The 17,305-nt window shown below is 36.6% G+C and overlaps 2 protein-coding genes across 3 annotated transcripts in view; one reads left to right on the forward strand and one right to left on the reverse strand.

Moving 5' to 3' along the window:
* The window catches only part of ARHGAP6 (Rho GTPase activating protein 6), a 542,269-nt gene that overhangs the window by 157,015 nt on the left and 367,949 nt on the right, over positions 1-17,305 (reverse strand). The window lies entirely within an intron of this gene.
* Positions 5,983-10,239, forward strand: AMELX (amelogenin X-linked). Its single transcript, XM_074392110.1, has 4 exons — positions 5,983-6,036; positions 7,962-8,009; positions 9,398-9,442; positions 9,715-10,239. The coding sequence occupies exons 1-4, from the start codon at positions 5,983-5,985 to the stop codon at positions 10,237-10,239; spliced, it is 672 nt and encodes a 223-aa protein (XP_074248211.1).

The following is a 17,305-nucleotide window of genomic DNA, read 5'->3' on the forward strand; positions in this document are numbered from 1 at the left end:
AGGCAGGCAGATCATGAGGTCAGGAGATCAAGATCAACCTGGCCAAAATGGTGAATCCTGCCTCTACTAAACATACAAAAATTAGCTGGACATGGTGGCGTGTGCCTGCAATCTCAGCTACTTGGGAGGCTGAGGCAGGAGAATTGCTTGGACCCAGACAGCAGAGATTGCAGTGAGCCTAGATTGCACCACTGTACTCTAGCCTAGTTACAGAGGGAGACTCCATGTCCAAACAAACAAACAAACAAACAAACAAACAAACAAACAACATTTCTATTTTGTATGTCCTCTGAAGCAGTATGCACTGGCTGTTATCTTTCCCTGATGACTCAGTGTGTACCTGTCATTTAATGCACAATCACTGCAGAAGCAGATCATCTAGGACTGAAGTGGTCCTATATACAGTTAATATGTAACTTCCTGATTCAGCCAAAGAACCACTGACATATACTACAGTATCACTACTTTCTCTCTCCTCCCTCCTCATCCCTCTCTTGTTCACAATCACAGATATGGCTACAAAGTGTATTAGGTTTCTAATCGTAAGGAGAATTTGCCCCAACACTTACTCCCAGCATTCTCTGCTACAACTCAGAGTGGAAGATTCTTCTAGACCCTGTGAGTTTGACAAATGGACCACTGTCCTATTCCTTTTTGTACTCCAAAGCCAATGTTCATGTGAGGTATACACTAAATGCTTAATAATGGCTGTTGAAGTTAGACCATAATTCTGACCTTTGAGGAATATGTTACTCAGGGGCTGGTGACCCTAGGGCCACCTCTCTTTACTACAAAGATGTTTCCTTTCCTTCTGCTTCATTATTAAGTTTCCTTTCTTCTTTTCAGGTCATGTATGGCTTGCTGAGCCTGTCACCACCTGAAATTACTATCACAATGCATTTGCCTCTTCTTTTATGTGCCCTACCTCTAGGGCTAAATTTATTCTAGAAGCACAGTAAACTAACATCAACAACAACAGCTTTATTATAGTAAGCAAATAAACTCAGTCATAAATAAGAAAAAATCAAATTTATCTATCACAGTATATTTGCTTGGAGTATATTATAATTTGAACGAAGAGGTCAGAGCCAAATGTAATAAGGATATTAGGATAATAGATTCTAGCCCTTTTACAGCATCTCCCATTTCAGGTACTTTTCAGAGGTCATTTGCACAAAAAGTCCACAGTAGCAGTTGACAGCAATGCTGAATTATTCATCTTAGCTATTAAAAAGGTCCATCTAAATCACTGTAGCATTTCTTTCAGAATCCATCTTTTCTATATTTTCAACGTCATGGATAACTTTTCTACATTTTCATCAATTAATCAACACTTTCCTCTAGCAGGTACTTTGTTTTTCTAGGTACCAAAGAGCTGCCAAGAAAGTATAAGACACAATACCTGATTTCTAAGGGTTGCAACGAGGTCAAAGTTACAATGTTTATTGGAATTAATTGGTGGTTTTGTGTCTAACATCTGAAGAGCATACAACTGCAACTCTACCCCAGCAAGAAACTATCCTAGAGAACGTTTTCTTTTTAGTAAACATCTACAGAGAAAATATTTAAAAGTTAACTTTGGTTCCAGTGACTTAAGAATACTTACTGTTGAAATTATTCTAGAATATTGGACAACCCTGGGCATGCTTTAAAAGAAGACTCAAGAGTTGAACTCTTATAGATTATAAGAAAGGCTTTTCAAACTCATAATACCTGACTTATCCAAAGACCACCCTCATAAGCTGAGTGCTGTTGAAACCGAGGCAGTAAGCCAGGCGAGGGGAACCCCAAAACAAACCAAACACCTTCGCAGCAGTCAAAAATAAATGTCACAAAACCGAAATTCCTTTGCTTTTCTCCCAGGTGAGGCCCTTCCAGGCCAGCCCCATTTACAGTGTTCCTTTACTTGCAGTTCACCCTCACTTCTAACAAGCTTGGGCATATGATTTTCTTGCATGCCATAAATTAGAAGCAGCAAATTAGAAGGGGAGAAATTGCTAGCATAAGTACTGTGGGAACAGCAAGACATAATGGGCTGCAAGTCAAGAAAAATAATACCTGCTACAAAAAATGAGCAAAATAACGATTTTATGAAGTCAATTTATTAATAAATCATCACTTATAGGAACAATATTTCAATTGAAATTTTATTTTCCTCAAAAACATTCAGCAATTTTTAAGCTATGTAAGTGGGGCCTAAATTAGTGGAAGAGATTTCAAACAGAGATCCATATTTTAATGTCCTATGACTCAGGATATGCAGTAGGGGAAAATCAATTATTTCTATAGAATTGGCCATCAAAGCTTGTTCAACTGTACATGGTAAATTAGCAGTAACTCATTATCCAGTGGTCCAGAGGAATTAATGCCACATTAAAGAAGCATCTTCTTGATCATTATGGCAAAATATATCATCCACTCATTCTTAAAAGGTAAGAAAAAGTAATGAGATCAATCTTTGTAAAACTACAAGACTACTAGCAATAAATCAATGACTTCATTAGTAGAGATTACCCACACTCCAATATATGTAATTATATAAAATAGGGGAAAAGACTGAAAGTAAACATAATGTGATCCACATTTTCCTTCCTCTCCCTTACCACCTTGCTATACACCCCTGCCAATCATCCTAAGGTCCATTTTGCAACTTCCTTCAAAGGGAATTCTCTTGTCTCTGTTATAAAATTCACAAATAAATATATTCATAAATAAATGCAAATCCTGGGCACATTTGGCTTTTAGAATCACATTCTATGTTTGTTTTCATGTATACATTTTGCCTGTTATAATCTTCCATTTCCTTCTTTGCAATCTCTCTCTCCCTGATTGGAAGGTCTTACCTTTCTCTCTCTGCAACATTCATCTCTACTAATTTATCCCCGAAGATCATCTTGGCATCTTATTTATTAGCATTCTTTAAACATTTACCATATGCCAGCTGACAGGGTTGGAGAGAATAATAAATAACCTCCCATTTCCCCAGAGATGTCACTCATCTTCTTTTCACACTAATTCCCTGAGCTAGGTTCTATTATTATTCCCAATCTACATATGCAGAAATTGAGGCTCAGACAGGCTAAGTAATTTGTATATATACATATAAACACATATGTATGGCCGGGCATGGTGGCTCACGCCTGTAATCACAGTACTTTGGGAGGCCGAGGCAGGTGGATCACGAGGTCAAGAGATCGAGATCATCCTGGCCAACATGGTGAAACCCCGTCTCTACTAAAAATACAAAAATTAGCTGAGTGTGGTGGCATGCACCTGTAGTCCCAGATACTTGGGCGGCTGAGGCAGGAGAATTGCTTGAACCCAGGAGGTGGAGGTTGCAGTGAGCCGAGATCATGCTACTGCACTCCAGCCTGGCACCTGGCAACAGAGCGAGACTCTGTCTCAAACACACACACACACACACACACACACACACACACACACACACACACACACGTATATGTACAAACTTTATAATTACTTGAGTATTCAAAGAGATTCAGGTATAACATCAACTGTATCTGGGTAGATAGTCAGTATCTCCTTTATTGATATAATATTGACGGACAACTCATCGGTTAACTCCTGTCACTAATTACAAGTTTGCTCAATTACATCAATCTAATTGATCAAATTCCAGAATAAAAGAAAAAAAAAAAACACATGTTATACCTAGGTAGAGGGGTAAGACACATAAATTTAATAGCTAGATCACACGTTCTTTTAGAAAGTGAATAGCTTTGGTTATTGTTTAGGGAACGGAGAGGCTGCTGAGAACATGGAAACTAGCCAGACAGATAAGAGGCTCTGAAAAAGAGAGAAGAATTTGGGTTTGCCTGTATGAGAAAGTGAGGTTGAGCCAGAAGGATATGGACAAAGAAGGCCACCATACTGAGAGGCTGAGTTGCTCTGTGAGATGGGAGGGACAGGACAATAGCCCCTGTGACATGAGTTTGTTTGTAAAGAACAAAATATACTTTTAAATGTGCTGTTTGGTGTGCACTCCTTGCCTTGTGCTTCAGATCATCAGTAAAAGTTTTGCTGCTGCAAGAACCTTAAGTTCTTGATCGTTTTTATGGTAGATGAGTTTCAGCAGAAAATAGAGCAGTGGTGATCCTGAAAGTATAATTCCTCAGAGAGATACTAGAGAGCTTTGGATTTTTACCAGAATGGGAATTTAAATCAATTTATCCTGATCTGAAAGGGCCGGAAAAATCCTTGAGGATATCCAGATTACACTAGAGAATCTCAACCACCTAGCTTGATTTTTGTAAAGAACAATGTTGTATGCTAGAACTGAGGAAAGGATGATGGCAGAGCAGCTTCTTAAAAATAAATTTGAATATATCAACATGTGCAGTCAACTAATTTGCTGACTTCAGAATAGCCTGATGAAACTCCTTGCCTGTTAAACCTATTATTGCCCATAATGAAAGATTCCATATGAACTAATCACAACATACAACCTTATGTCTGATCATAGCTTCTAAAAATTCATGATACAGGAATTTTTAGTTATACTCAACACATTTTTTCCTGCAGAAACCGGATTGGTTGTTCTAGATGCTGTGACTGATATAAAATAAGCTCATAGTTGGAAGAAATCTAAAGGATCAAGCATCCCTGAGTTTCAAACAGAAACTTACACTGAATACATTCAAAGGTATGTGGATTTTATTTCTAATTTGATATTCTTTTTATTGTGCTTATTTCTTTCTCTGCATTGTTTTTTAAAGAAACAAATGTATTCTACATTTCTAATACTATATGCCATCATCAGTTAATTTTTAGTCGGCCCATAATTAAATTAGATTCTTATTACTGAAATGATTTTTTTCTTTTTACTTTCTAATGCAACAAAGTGCTTGTCTAATTCCAAAGCTCTTTTGGGGCCACATTTCACAGTAAAATATTTATTTTAATTACTGATTAAAGTAAAAAGAATACCTTCATAGGCTGTGATCTAGTACTTTGAAAAGCTTTTTATTTAATTACATAAAATAGAACCATCAATGAAATGTTTTCTCTCATTAACCCAAACCCAAAAAAAAAAAAAATTAGGAGGTGGATAATTTCAGTGTACTTTTCATAGAAAGCATTATTTCATGTAATATTCACTTCCTATACAAAATTTAAGGTCTTTCTTCTGATGGTTTTCCAAGTTAGTCAATAATTTGTGCCATAAATCAATGTCCACATTTTAGGATGACCTGTTTTGCTTAATATAACAAGGATCTTACTTATAGAATAATACAGTGCAACATCAAACAAAAAGAAGATTTCATTGACAGAAAATGGAACCTCTTAGGGAGAAATTATTCAAAATTTATTAAAGAATCACAGACAATTAGTACCATCCTCTCCTGTTGGTTCAGCCATATCTTTTGCTCCACAATCTGGAGCTCAGAGATGTTGCTGGAGTGTCTTACCTGAAGATCTATAGATAGGAATTTCTGGAACTAAAATCTACTATCTTGGCAAATTAATAGCTTTCTCAAATGATTAGTTTTTAACAGTAGTAATGCCCCAGGAGACTCTGAAGGATACTTTTCTGTGCCTCCTTGCTCTGAAATTATAAAATACCATGCACTTTGATGATTTTCCCATCCTTCAGAGCCAACTTTATTCCTTTAATCATTAATTATAAATACCATTTAGCTTCTAAGACTATAGGCTGTATAGGCATAGGAAAATGGCACGCAAAGTCATATAAGGATAGATCATTCATGTCCCTGTAACTTGTTCAGCCCTCAACCTAAATTAAATGTAACTTTATCACTATTGTGACTCCAGAAACAGTGAAATAGGCCGAGAGCTTGAAACCACATACAACTGAAGTAAATACACAAAGAATGGCTCCATCTTTCTTACTAGCAGTAGACTAATACAGATTATGGGTATTTTATGGAGCATTCATTAAGTCCATGTTTCAGAAGAGGTAAGAAAAGTGGATGTTGACTTACATTTCAGAACCATCAAGAAATGGGGACCTGGATTTTGTTTGCCTGCCTCCTGGGAGCAGCTTTTGCCATGCCTGTGAGTAAAACCCCTTGCATAAGTCAGTGTCCAATTTCATAAGATTAGCAATAAAAGTCTGCCCCATGGTTGGTGAAGTTAGGGTTTAAAACAGTATGAGATAAGATGTCTTCAAACATTTCTGGGTTGAAGAAACACTTCAGGAGCTTGTTTTAAAAAGATAGATTCTCAAATGCCTCCAGCAAAGATTCTGATTTGGTACAGCTGGGGTGGGGCCCAGGACTCTGCATTTTTATAAGTACCACAGGAGATTCTGTTGAAACCATTAGCTTGTATGTATCACCACCCATCTCTAGATGGAGGAAGCTTTTGGAAGGGAGCCTTGAAAGGTCTCTAGAGAAAGTGCTTCACCAGCTTTGGGCAAATATTACAGAGATGCCAGTTTTGTCTAAAACCAATTCCTCTCAAGTTTCCAAATATCTTCCTGCCCTCCACATATTGTTATTGTTACCCCTCAGGGGGTAAGATTTTTCTGTTAGGAATCCATTTCTTGAGCCATCTTCCTGTTCTCAGAGTCCCCACCTTTTTGGGTGCATCTGGTAAGTAAGTGGTTTTCTTGCCCGGGATCCTGCCTACACCCAATACATAGTGTTATATTTTATATTCAAATGTATTAAAGATCAGGACGCCAGATCTACTCTGTCTGGACACAGGTGCATAAGGGCAGAAAACTTAGATCACATGCATGCCAAGCAGGCTGCATCTGCTTTTTGGTAGCATAAAGAGCAGTTGATACAACCAGAAGCCAGCAAGTCTGCACACCTGCCTCCTCTCTTCCTCTCTCACCCACAAAACCAAGATTCTGTGCTCTGACTTCCTGAAATCCTGCATTGCGGTAATTCCTAGTTTCTTGAGGGGTCCCTGCATTACAAAATCAGCCTTTTTCCTACTCTCTAAGATGGTATTAATCAAGATGGTATAGGACCTGACTCAAACCACTGACATCCAGATGAGAGTGAATAAGCCCTCGTATGAAATGCAAGCATTTTAAAAGAATATAATAGAGCCAATCCTAAATGAGGCCAATGTCTGAGGGAGATTTTCTGTAGGACCGTCTCTCCTCTCCCTCACCTGGACCCCAGACACAACCAGAGTTCCACAATGCAGGCACCAGATACTTGGTCCCCACTTTTGAGAGGATAGACAGCCTTGATCCAGATCATTCAGGTGGCATTTCTAACTTTAAAATTTTTCTGCTATAAAACCATTGGCAGAATAATAAAAAAGATTGGCCTAAACATCATAAATCAATTCTTTCATTTTCCACAAGATTTATAATGTTTCCACTTTGCTCCACCCATCTTGTTCTGGCATTCATCAGTAATTCCCACCTTGTGGTTTCTTTAGTGGGTTCTTTTGGTGTATGGATGTGTTGTTTACTTTGCATGTCAAATATGAGAAATCCCTTTGATATTTAAAGTACTTGACCACCTCCTGATCTACAAGGGAACATTTGTGAGACAATTCTCTCCTTGTTGATATTTCTTTATTGTATAAGAGAAGCATACTTCTCTCTTCAACATGGGGTGAGTTTGATCAGAAAGTAAACTGTTGGGCAGAATAGAGTAGGATTCATTGACAACACTGGGGGTGGGGGTGGGATGTTGTCCAAAGATCACTGGAGAGTAAATGTGTGCTGGTTTCCGCTTCCAGGTCTCCAACCATAAGACTATAACCCCAGGGACAGTCATTTAGCTGTTCTGGGTCTCTTTAAACTCATAGGTCTCCTATTCTACATGGTACATTTGTCCAAACTAAAAACAGATATCAAATATATTCTACACTATATAAATTTTTAAAAAGTAGCTTCAGTCTCCTTTAATGTGAACAATTGCATATTGACTTAATCTCTTCCTCTCTCTTCCCTTCCTTCACTCTCTCCCTTCCTCTCTCTTTCTGTTCTTCTCTCCTCCTCCCTATAAAAGCTACCACCTCATCCTGGGCACCCTGGTTATATCAACTTCAGCTATGAGGTAATTTTTCTCTTTACTAATTTTGACCATTGTTTGCGTTAACAGTGCCCTGGGCTCTGTAAAGAATAGTGTGTTGATTCTTCATCCCAGATGTTTCTCAAGTGGCCCTGATTTTACAGTTTCTACCACCAGCTTCCCAGTTTAAGCTCTTGACGGTTGGCCTCAAGCCTGTGTTGTCCCAGCACCCTCCTGCCTGGCCACTCTGACTCAGTCTCTCCTCCTAAATATGACTGTGACCTTACCCATCATGAACCACTGCTCAGGGAGGCTCTATGGTAGGGCAAAAAGTCAACTCTGACTGACCAGCTTGGTTCTATCCCAGCTAGTAAAATGTAAGGATTAGGTAAGATGTTATTTAAGATTCTTTCCAGCTCAACAAACTTCTGATTCTAAGATAGTCACACTGTACATGTGTCTCTCATTTGGCTCTGCTGAAATATTATTGACTAAGTGGTATATGAGAGATTCTGCAGAACAATGAAATGCATGAGTTTTGGGACATCAGGTTTGAGGTTCTCCTCAATCTCTTACTAACTGTGTGACTTTGGGCAATTCATTTCCTTTTTCTGGAACCCTGGTTTCCTCATCTGGAGAAAGGAAATGATTATAATAATATTTCAAAATATTGTTTGGAGAGTAATATAATTAACAGATATGAAAAGTGCTTTGTCAACTATAATATGAGCAAAGTTACTATTTTTTTGTATCAATTAAATGCCATATTACCATATAAAGAATCCTCAAACCTAAGGTTAACCAAGTATATACACTGTTCAGAAAGGAATAGAATTCTTACTCCCCTCACAGATCCAGGTAAAAATCTGTGTTTATTTACTTATAAAAGCTGAAGACAAATGTTAGCAAGAATCTGAGGTAAGATTTTCTGTTAAACCTAAGAGATTGACAAGTTTGATCAGTAAATCTGTGTTCCTATGATGAGGGACAGTGTTTATACCTCCTTTGGCCCATTGTGACATCAAAGAAAAAATGAAATTAATATCAGGTCATATTAATATGCCATAATTTTGTGTTTGTTTTGCTCTTACAATGAAAAGTAGGAGCTATGGAATTAAACAGATTGACTCTCTTTGAAACCTCAGTCAAGTTAATGAACCTCTTTAACTCCCCATGACCTTATCTACAAAGTGAGAGTAATAATACTTGCCTCATGAAGAATCTGTGTGATGGATGTAAACACAGTGCCTGACACATAGGAAGCACCCGACAAATGTTTACCTTCTTCTTTCTTTTGTAGAACTCACATTCTCAGGCTATTAATATTGACAGGACTGGATTAGTGAGTCTATATTTCGTACTGCATCAGTGAGTCTCTATATTGGATAAAAGTAAATGAAATCAAATGTATTCTAATATCTCTTTCTCTTAAGGTGCTTACCCCTTTGAAGTGGTACCAAAGCATGATAAGGCCAGCGGTACGTAGATATTTCCTTCTTTATTCCCTGAAAATATTAGGCATGCATTTAAATTCCCATATTAAGTGAAATATGTCTACTCCACATACTGGCACTAAGAGGAAATTTAGTTTGTAAAAAAAAAAATCATATCTTTGTACATAGTTACAAATTTTTGCAAAGGAAAAATGAATAAAATATCCCTATGGCCATAATGATAAAGAAAACACTGCTGCTTCTCTGGTTGGAGTCACCTGAGCCAATGGTAAACCTGCCTCTCTGTTTCTCACCAGTACCCTTCCTATGGTTACGAGCCCATGGGTGGATGGCTGCACCACCAAATCATCCCTGTGCTGTCCCAACAGCACCCCCCGACTCACACCCTGCAGCCTCATCACCACATCCCAGTGGTGCCAGCTCAGCAGCCCGTGGTCCCCCAGCAACCAATGATGCCCGTTCCTGGCCAACACTCCATGATTCCAACCCAACACCATCAGCCAAACCTCCCTCCGCCCGCCCAGCAGCCCTTCCAGCCCCAGACTGTTCAGCCACAGCCTCACCAGCCCATGCAGCCCCAGCCACCTGTGCACCCCATGCAGCCCCTGCCGCCACAGCCACCTCTGCCTCCGATGTTCCCCATGCAGCCCCTGCCTCCCATGCTTCCTGATCTGCCTCTGGAAGCTTGGCCAGCAACAGACAAGACCAAGCGGGAAGAAGTGGTGAGTATATCTTGTAGCTACTACAGTGCAAATCCTGCGAAAATGGTACAGCAAAATTGGCCCCAGAGTTCTAAGGTCTCCAAACAACCAACGTTCTAGAGTTGCAGTAGTTACAGGTATATGAGTCTATTAGTCCAAGCAATATGCTACACCTTTATACTAGAAACAAATACATCTTTCATCTAAATGGCTTGGTAATTAAGATCACAGTTTTTATGGCAGGTTTCAATTTTACTGTTACTGAATGTCTACCAGAATACATATATTACCAAAACCCATTTATAGAAATGTATATTACTAAATCCTATTAAGTTTAAGGGCAGCAGTATAAGAGACTATCAATTCTCCTTATATTTCAAAAGTTTGACTAGTAAGAATAGGCTAAAGTTGCACTGAAGGCTTATGAAAAGAGGCAGCAGGTAATTTTGAGAGTGCAAATATCTGAACAAACTACAAAAGGGAGATGGGAAATCTCTTCAAAAACATACAGTAAGATTTCCTGTTTCCAGCAGTTTTCAATCTAACTTGGAGGAGGCTAAACACACTGTTAGGTTTTTTTTTTTTTTTTTTTTTTTTTTTGGACTGGGATTGTATAGATGAGTAAGCTTTTAGCTAGAAGTTACTGCAATTTAGCACTAAATCTTCCATTACAGGTAGCTCTTACAAATGAATTGGAATAGTCAACAAAACAACCTTAATCTACATCCACAAACTCTTATTGCTATGTGTACGAGACTACGTGATTCAATCATGTATATGTATCCAACTGTAATTCCAATTTATACATACTATCGATGATTTGACTCTGATAAGCAGAGAGAATTGAGGTGAAAATGACCAGGATAAGAAGCCAGGACACCTAAGTTCCAGTTCTGGCTTTGCCCTCAAAGAATAGACAGTATTGTAAAAGTTACTTCAAATGTGTATGGGTATTTTCTTTTCTTTTAAATGGGGGAAGATCACAAAATCAGATCACTTTTAAGTCTCTATCTAATTATAGATACCATAGTTGCTGAATTTAAAAAATCATAATATGTCATAAATGGCTTTATAATTGTGAGCATGTTTATGGAAAATATGGGGCAGAATTTTTGAAAATTGATTGAATCCCAAGTAATCTGGTGCCTATCATTGGCTATTCTAGTCTAAGGTATGTGTTCTCCCTGTGCATAGAAAATGCATTTATTTATCTCTTTCTTAATAATTAACACATGAACTTCATAATGTGCTCATATCTTGACAAAGCTATTTATATGGAAAGGTGATTTTGGGTAGATACTTTGAACTCTTTAAAACTGTTTCTTTTTGTGTCAAATTTGAGTATAAACATTGATAGTTTCTTAGAGTTATTTTATGGAAAACAAAATAGTGTGATAAGGTTGGAGCCTGACATGCAAGAAGTCCCCCAAAAAGGTCGCAATTGTTATTATAAAATAATAGGCTTTAAGTGTCCTGAAGGTGGAAGCAGCCCTCATGGACATCTAATATTTATTGACAACGAAATAACAAAGAAACTTTGGAAATTGTAGAGTTCAACTTAAATGGTTGCACATTGTTGTGACAAAACTGAAGGCATACATGATTTTGTAAATGGTACTTACTAGGAACATTTGTAAATTATTTTAATTGTTCCTTTTGCTATTTTTTTCAGGATTAAAAGATGAGAATATGAGAGGGGAAAAATACTTCAGTTGCTTTCAGGAATGACACAAGAACACAATGATTTTCGATTATAATCACTTAACTTAGCAAATTCTGTAACTAAAAAAGTGCCATTAGCAGACAATAAAATGCTTTAAAAATCATTCATGTCTTTGTGTTGAATGAAACTTAAGTTTTCCTTTCACTTGAGACAATATATTATGAATGGATATTCTTGAATAAGGAACGAACTGCTCGTTTAGTCACACAAATTCACCATTTGGCAAGCAAAAAAGGACTATATTTGTTTTTAGAGAAAATTTATACTATCTCAAATCTTTTTTGAAAAAGGAAGTTTATACATCAGTTAAAACAGTTGGTAAAATGAAAATTTATGAACATGTACAATCACTGAAATCTGAACCAAATGAAGGGAAGTTTATATGAAAAATTCTTTACATTAAAAAAGATAAACTTTTGAAAAATGTTTATATTATAAAACAAATTAGGACATGGAATACTGACTTTATACTTCACACAACATTGGCAATCAAAATCTGGTCTTTTGATCTCATTCTATGGACAGAGATTTTTAAATGAAATTATGTGGTATGCATAATAATGTACTAAATTTGAAAGTATTCAAGTAATTTGTTTTCCCAAAAAATTCTACTAATGGAGCTTCAAATAGATAATTGCAGTGATTTTAAATACAAGTCATTTCTTTCACCTCATAATCTTTAAGATGATAAATTGTACTGCATAGTCTTTAAAATGTTAACAGATGCATAAAATGGACTCAAAACAAGCTTTATTTCCCACTCATATTTATATTTGAATCCTTTTTTCTTCCTACACCCACACAGAATTGTAAACAGTCTTTCCAGGGTTTATACTACACACACCCATGGTAACTTTATTCCAGTACCTTTATGATTAAGGCCCCTTAATCATTTTCTGGAATGAACAAACATAACTTTACTGGAAGCATGTCAATATTCAAACAAATAACTTGATTTTAAAGAGTTTAGAATCAATTTTTAAAGGTAGAAAAGCTTTTAATCAATTGGCATGGACCAACTCTAATCAATTGAGTCAATAGATATTAAGCATACTCTAGGGCAAGGCACTACTCCATGTGCTTGTGAACATAGTATGTCCCACTCTTAAGGAATCTAGAAGCCACCGAAGGGATAAAATAAGCTCACAAATAATGATTTAAAAGGCCAAATGGTATTAATACTATAACAGAATTACAGTCAAAATACTCTGGTTAATATAGCAAATATCCTAGGCTAGCTGTCCAACAGCTTTACCCACCACTCCTTCCTTGTTGGGAGGGCTGGAATCAATTCCAGCATTCAGCCTGCCACCAGCTCAGGAGCCATAAGTCCCCACTCCGCCCCAGAAAGCAAATGTTCATTCCTCCATGTCAATCATGGCATCAATTACTATAACGCTATTTCCCTTGCTGGTGATTGGTTTAGGGATGGGTTATGGCGGAATTTGAACACTGAATGAGGCCAAGGGGAAGTCTCCTGGGAGAAGAGGAGCTTCTGGGAAAAAGACTTCCCTCTAATTAGAATGCACAGATACATACTAGGAAAAAGCGCCGTTTGTCTTTACATCTATTTGTTTGAGAATGTGATGCCTGTCATCTTGTGAACAGAAGGAGCAAGCAGAAAGATGGAAAGCCCCTAGGTTCTTGATGGCATCACTGTGCCAGAAATTTAACCAACTCTTGAACTATTTAGCTGTAGACGGATTGTGTGTCCTAGCTGATTACTAAGTCATGATATCAATGCCCAAACCCTAACCATTAATGCCCAAACCCTAACCATTTATGCCCTCTTTCTGTCTCTGTGTGTGTGTGCGTGCACACACACACACACACACACACACACACACAGAGAGAGAGAGAGAGAGGAGAGAGAGAGAGAGAGAGAGAGAGAGAGAGAGAGAGAGAGATTTATATATAACCATAATTCAAATCACATTTTGAATTATAAGAAAAATGTCAGGCTTTGGACTCTGAAGACTTATTCACGATGAACTGATATGTACTGCCTAAGTTAATCTGATAAAAAACTAAAATTTGTCTATTAAATCTCCAAATGTGCTTTCAATATAATCATTTTCATGACAGTTTTCTACAATGGTCATTGTTCTAGCACATTAAAGAACATATGTTAATCACAATATAGCATCTCCTCAATGGTCTGAAATAAGACTTATAAATACTCATCAATGAAGTGTGCTGTCTTGGAGAGTCACAGAAAATAATATTCTTATTCCTGTTTTAACTGGTCTCTTGTTTTGTTCATTACTCCTCTTGGCTATCACTTCCTTTTGTTAATGTATACCTACATCTTCCGATATGTAGCTTATTTTGTAGACATATTCTTTCTAACAAATGAAGTGCACTGGTTTTGGGATTGTTATTCTGGAAGTTCTACAGTCACTTTGAGACTATTTTATTTCCAGACTCCCCAGCTTTGGAAAATGGCTGCCACTGACAAAATTCTGACATGTAGATGTAGGTGGCTATCACTATACAGTGATACATAAGGTGATATAAATTGAATAAAGCAAAGCCTTTCTAATTTATTCAAACCCAAGCTTAGTCAACTGCCTAGTGTTACAGGTATTTGAATTAATATGAAAAAAATTACAAGATATTAATGACCAAGACTCAAAGTCCAGGTTGAATAACAATACTGATCATAAATGTACTAATAAACCCAAAATTATATGTATACAATACTTAAATTGGTAAAAAAAAAAAAAGTAAAATCAGATTATTTACAATGCTTTGCACCATGTTTGGAATTAAGCTAAAGTGATGAACTCTTGAAAAACAGAGTTGAGTAAACCATCTCAAGGAAACTCTTATCTCACAATAACCATTCCTACGTCACTAAAAAATTTAAATTGTGCTCTGCTCTCATTCACTCTTTGTTGATGAGGATTTCAATATGCATAACTTTTCCAGAGCACAAATACATGTCTAGTAATTACCTTGAGACATTCATCAAAAATGCACAAGTAGATATATACAAAGATATTAATTACAGTATTATCTATACCAGTAAGAAATTGAACCTAGCTTAAATTTTCTTGAATACTGTGATAAAAAGTGTGCTTTAAAAGAAAATGCATTAGTGGGGAAAGTGTGATAAATTAAAATTTAAGATCTAGACTGTATGTCATATATGAATGTCATACATGACTATAACATGTAAATGGCTTAGACATGTACACATAAACATGCACAGAAAAAAACTAGCAAGAAAATGTAATTGTTTATGTGAAGATTCAATTCTTCTGCAATAAACATGAATTACTTCTGTAATCAACAAAACAAATTTAAAGTTTATTATCCCTTTTTTTTTCCTGCTTCAGTCCAGACACACCTTCTTTCTTTAATTCTCTTGGATGTAACCTTTGGATTATTGGTGTATCCCCTTCAGGTAATTTCCGAGTAGAAATCAGTTCACAGGTACTTGATTTGGCAGAGAAACATTTTGACCAAAGAAGAATGAAGGAGAAAAAAAGAAGAGGACTTAGCAGAAACAAAAATGCACAGTACAATCCAAACAAGAAAGAAGAGATGAGCATTATTAAAGTGAAGCAAGAAGAATTGGAAACAATATACATAAAACAAAAAAAAAAGAGAAATGACAGTTAAGGCTGCTCTTGCAGAAATCTTGTTGGAGGCTGACTGGTTTCAAAGGGCAGGTTGGTCATAAGCAAAATAAAAGGTTTAAGCCCCAAACTCTTCAATAGTTTGGGTTTGCAGTAAGATTTCATATTAAATGAGTTTTCTCTTGATTAAATAAACACCTGAATTATTGCTGACCAAAAACTCATAAATTATCTCATTTTTCTTTTGCGCTTTAAGCTGGCTATAATGTACTTTATTCTCTCTATGTTAAATGGTGTTGGGTCTGAATCATACTGAGGAGCTCAATGTCAATAAATAACAACTCCAATTAACCAGAAAATCCTCACAGTTCATTTGTTACAAAAGCAAAGAAGAATACAGGCTAACAAACTAATTTCCAGACTGTATTTCCACAATCACTTATCTTAATAGCAGGAATTGAGAACAGATGTTCAAAGAATTACCTAGAAGTAAACTTCACTTATCAAAGACAATAATGGTTTTCACAGTCTCCAAATCAAAATTCAGATATGTAGCGTGATAACACAGTGTAATATTTCAAACCAGAGACATACATTAATTGGTAATTATACTTTATACTTGCACTGTCAAATATGATAGTCCTGTGTAGCTGTTTAAATGTAAATAAGTTAAAATTAAATAAAACTTCAAATTCAATTCTTCAGTCATAATAGACACATTTTAAGGCTAAATAGCCACATGGGGCTAGTGGCTACCATACTGGACATCACAGATATAGAATATTTCCATCACCACTCAGTTTTACTAGACAGCATTGCTCTATATACTACTTCTTGGAGTTGAAAATAATTCTTATTAATTCAAATATTATAAACAAAAGATGAAACAAAACAGATTTGCCAGTTGAAACTAAAGAACTCAACTATCCACAGTAAGTTGTTCCCCAAGCATGCCAGTAATCCTGATCATGTATGAGAATTTTCTAAGAACTGTAGAAGTGCCATTCTCTTCCTCAGGCCAAACCTCATATACTAAAATGGTTTCTCTTCTAGTTTTCATTTAGAACAGGTGAATCCAGAGTTCAGATGCATCTAGACTTCAGAAGATATTTATATTCTTTTCTATTTTGTAGTTCAAACTAATAGTGCAATATAACATAGAGGGAGGAACACATTCATGTTACACACACACACACACACACACACATACACACACATCCATAAGCACACATGTGCTCTGGGTTTACCTGTAGTAAAAAGACACATGCGGAGACATGTCCCATTTGAGTACCTTGAAATTTTAAATGAAACTTCTTTCCATTCCAATCATTCAGAGAATGATTATATGGTTATAGCATTCATTATCACTGCCAAGATATACTATACATCTTCCAATACAAAAATTATACCAAGAAAAAAATGATCAAGCTGTGCATTTCATTTGCAAGCAATGTCAAGTTTACCACCTCCTTTCTCAACTCCACACAAAATAAAAACACAGGCTTTTCCCTAAACCTGAAGTTTTTCCCTCAGTAGTAAACAATAGCTGAAAATACCAAGACTGAGTTTAAGGCCAAGTGTTTTAAAAAGAATATAAAATAGTAGACAACTGTATTAACTGGAAAAAGTAACCGAAGAGATCCTCCTATGAACAACTTAACATGGGATTTTACATATACACCATGGAATATTATGCAGCCATCAAAAACGATGAGTTCACGTCCTTTGTAGGGACATGGATGAACCTGGAAACCATCATTCTCAGCAAACTGACACAAGAGCAGAAAATCAAACACTGCATATTCTCACTCATAGGCGGGTGTTGAACAATGAGAACACATGGACACAGGGAGGGGAGCACTACACACTGGGGTCCGTT

This window comes from Saimiri boliviensis, chromosome X, assembly GCF_048565385.1.
Source record: "Saimiri boliviensis isolate mSaiBol1 chromosome X, mSaiBol1.pri, whole genome shotgun sequence".
Taxonomy (NCBI): domain Eukaryota; kingdom Metazoa; phylum Chordata; class Mammalia; order Primates; family Cebidae; genus Saimiri; species Saimiri boliviensis.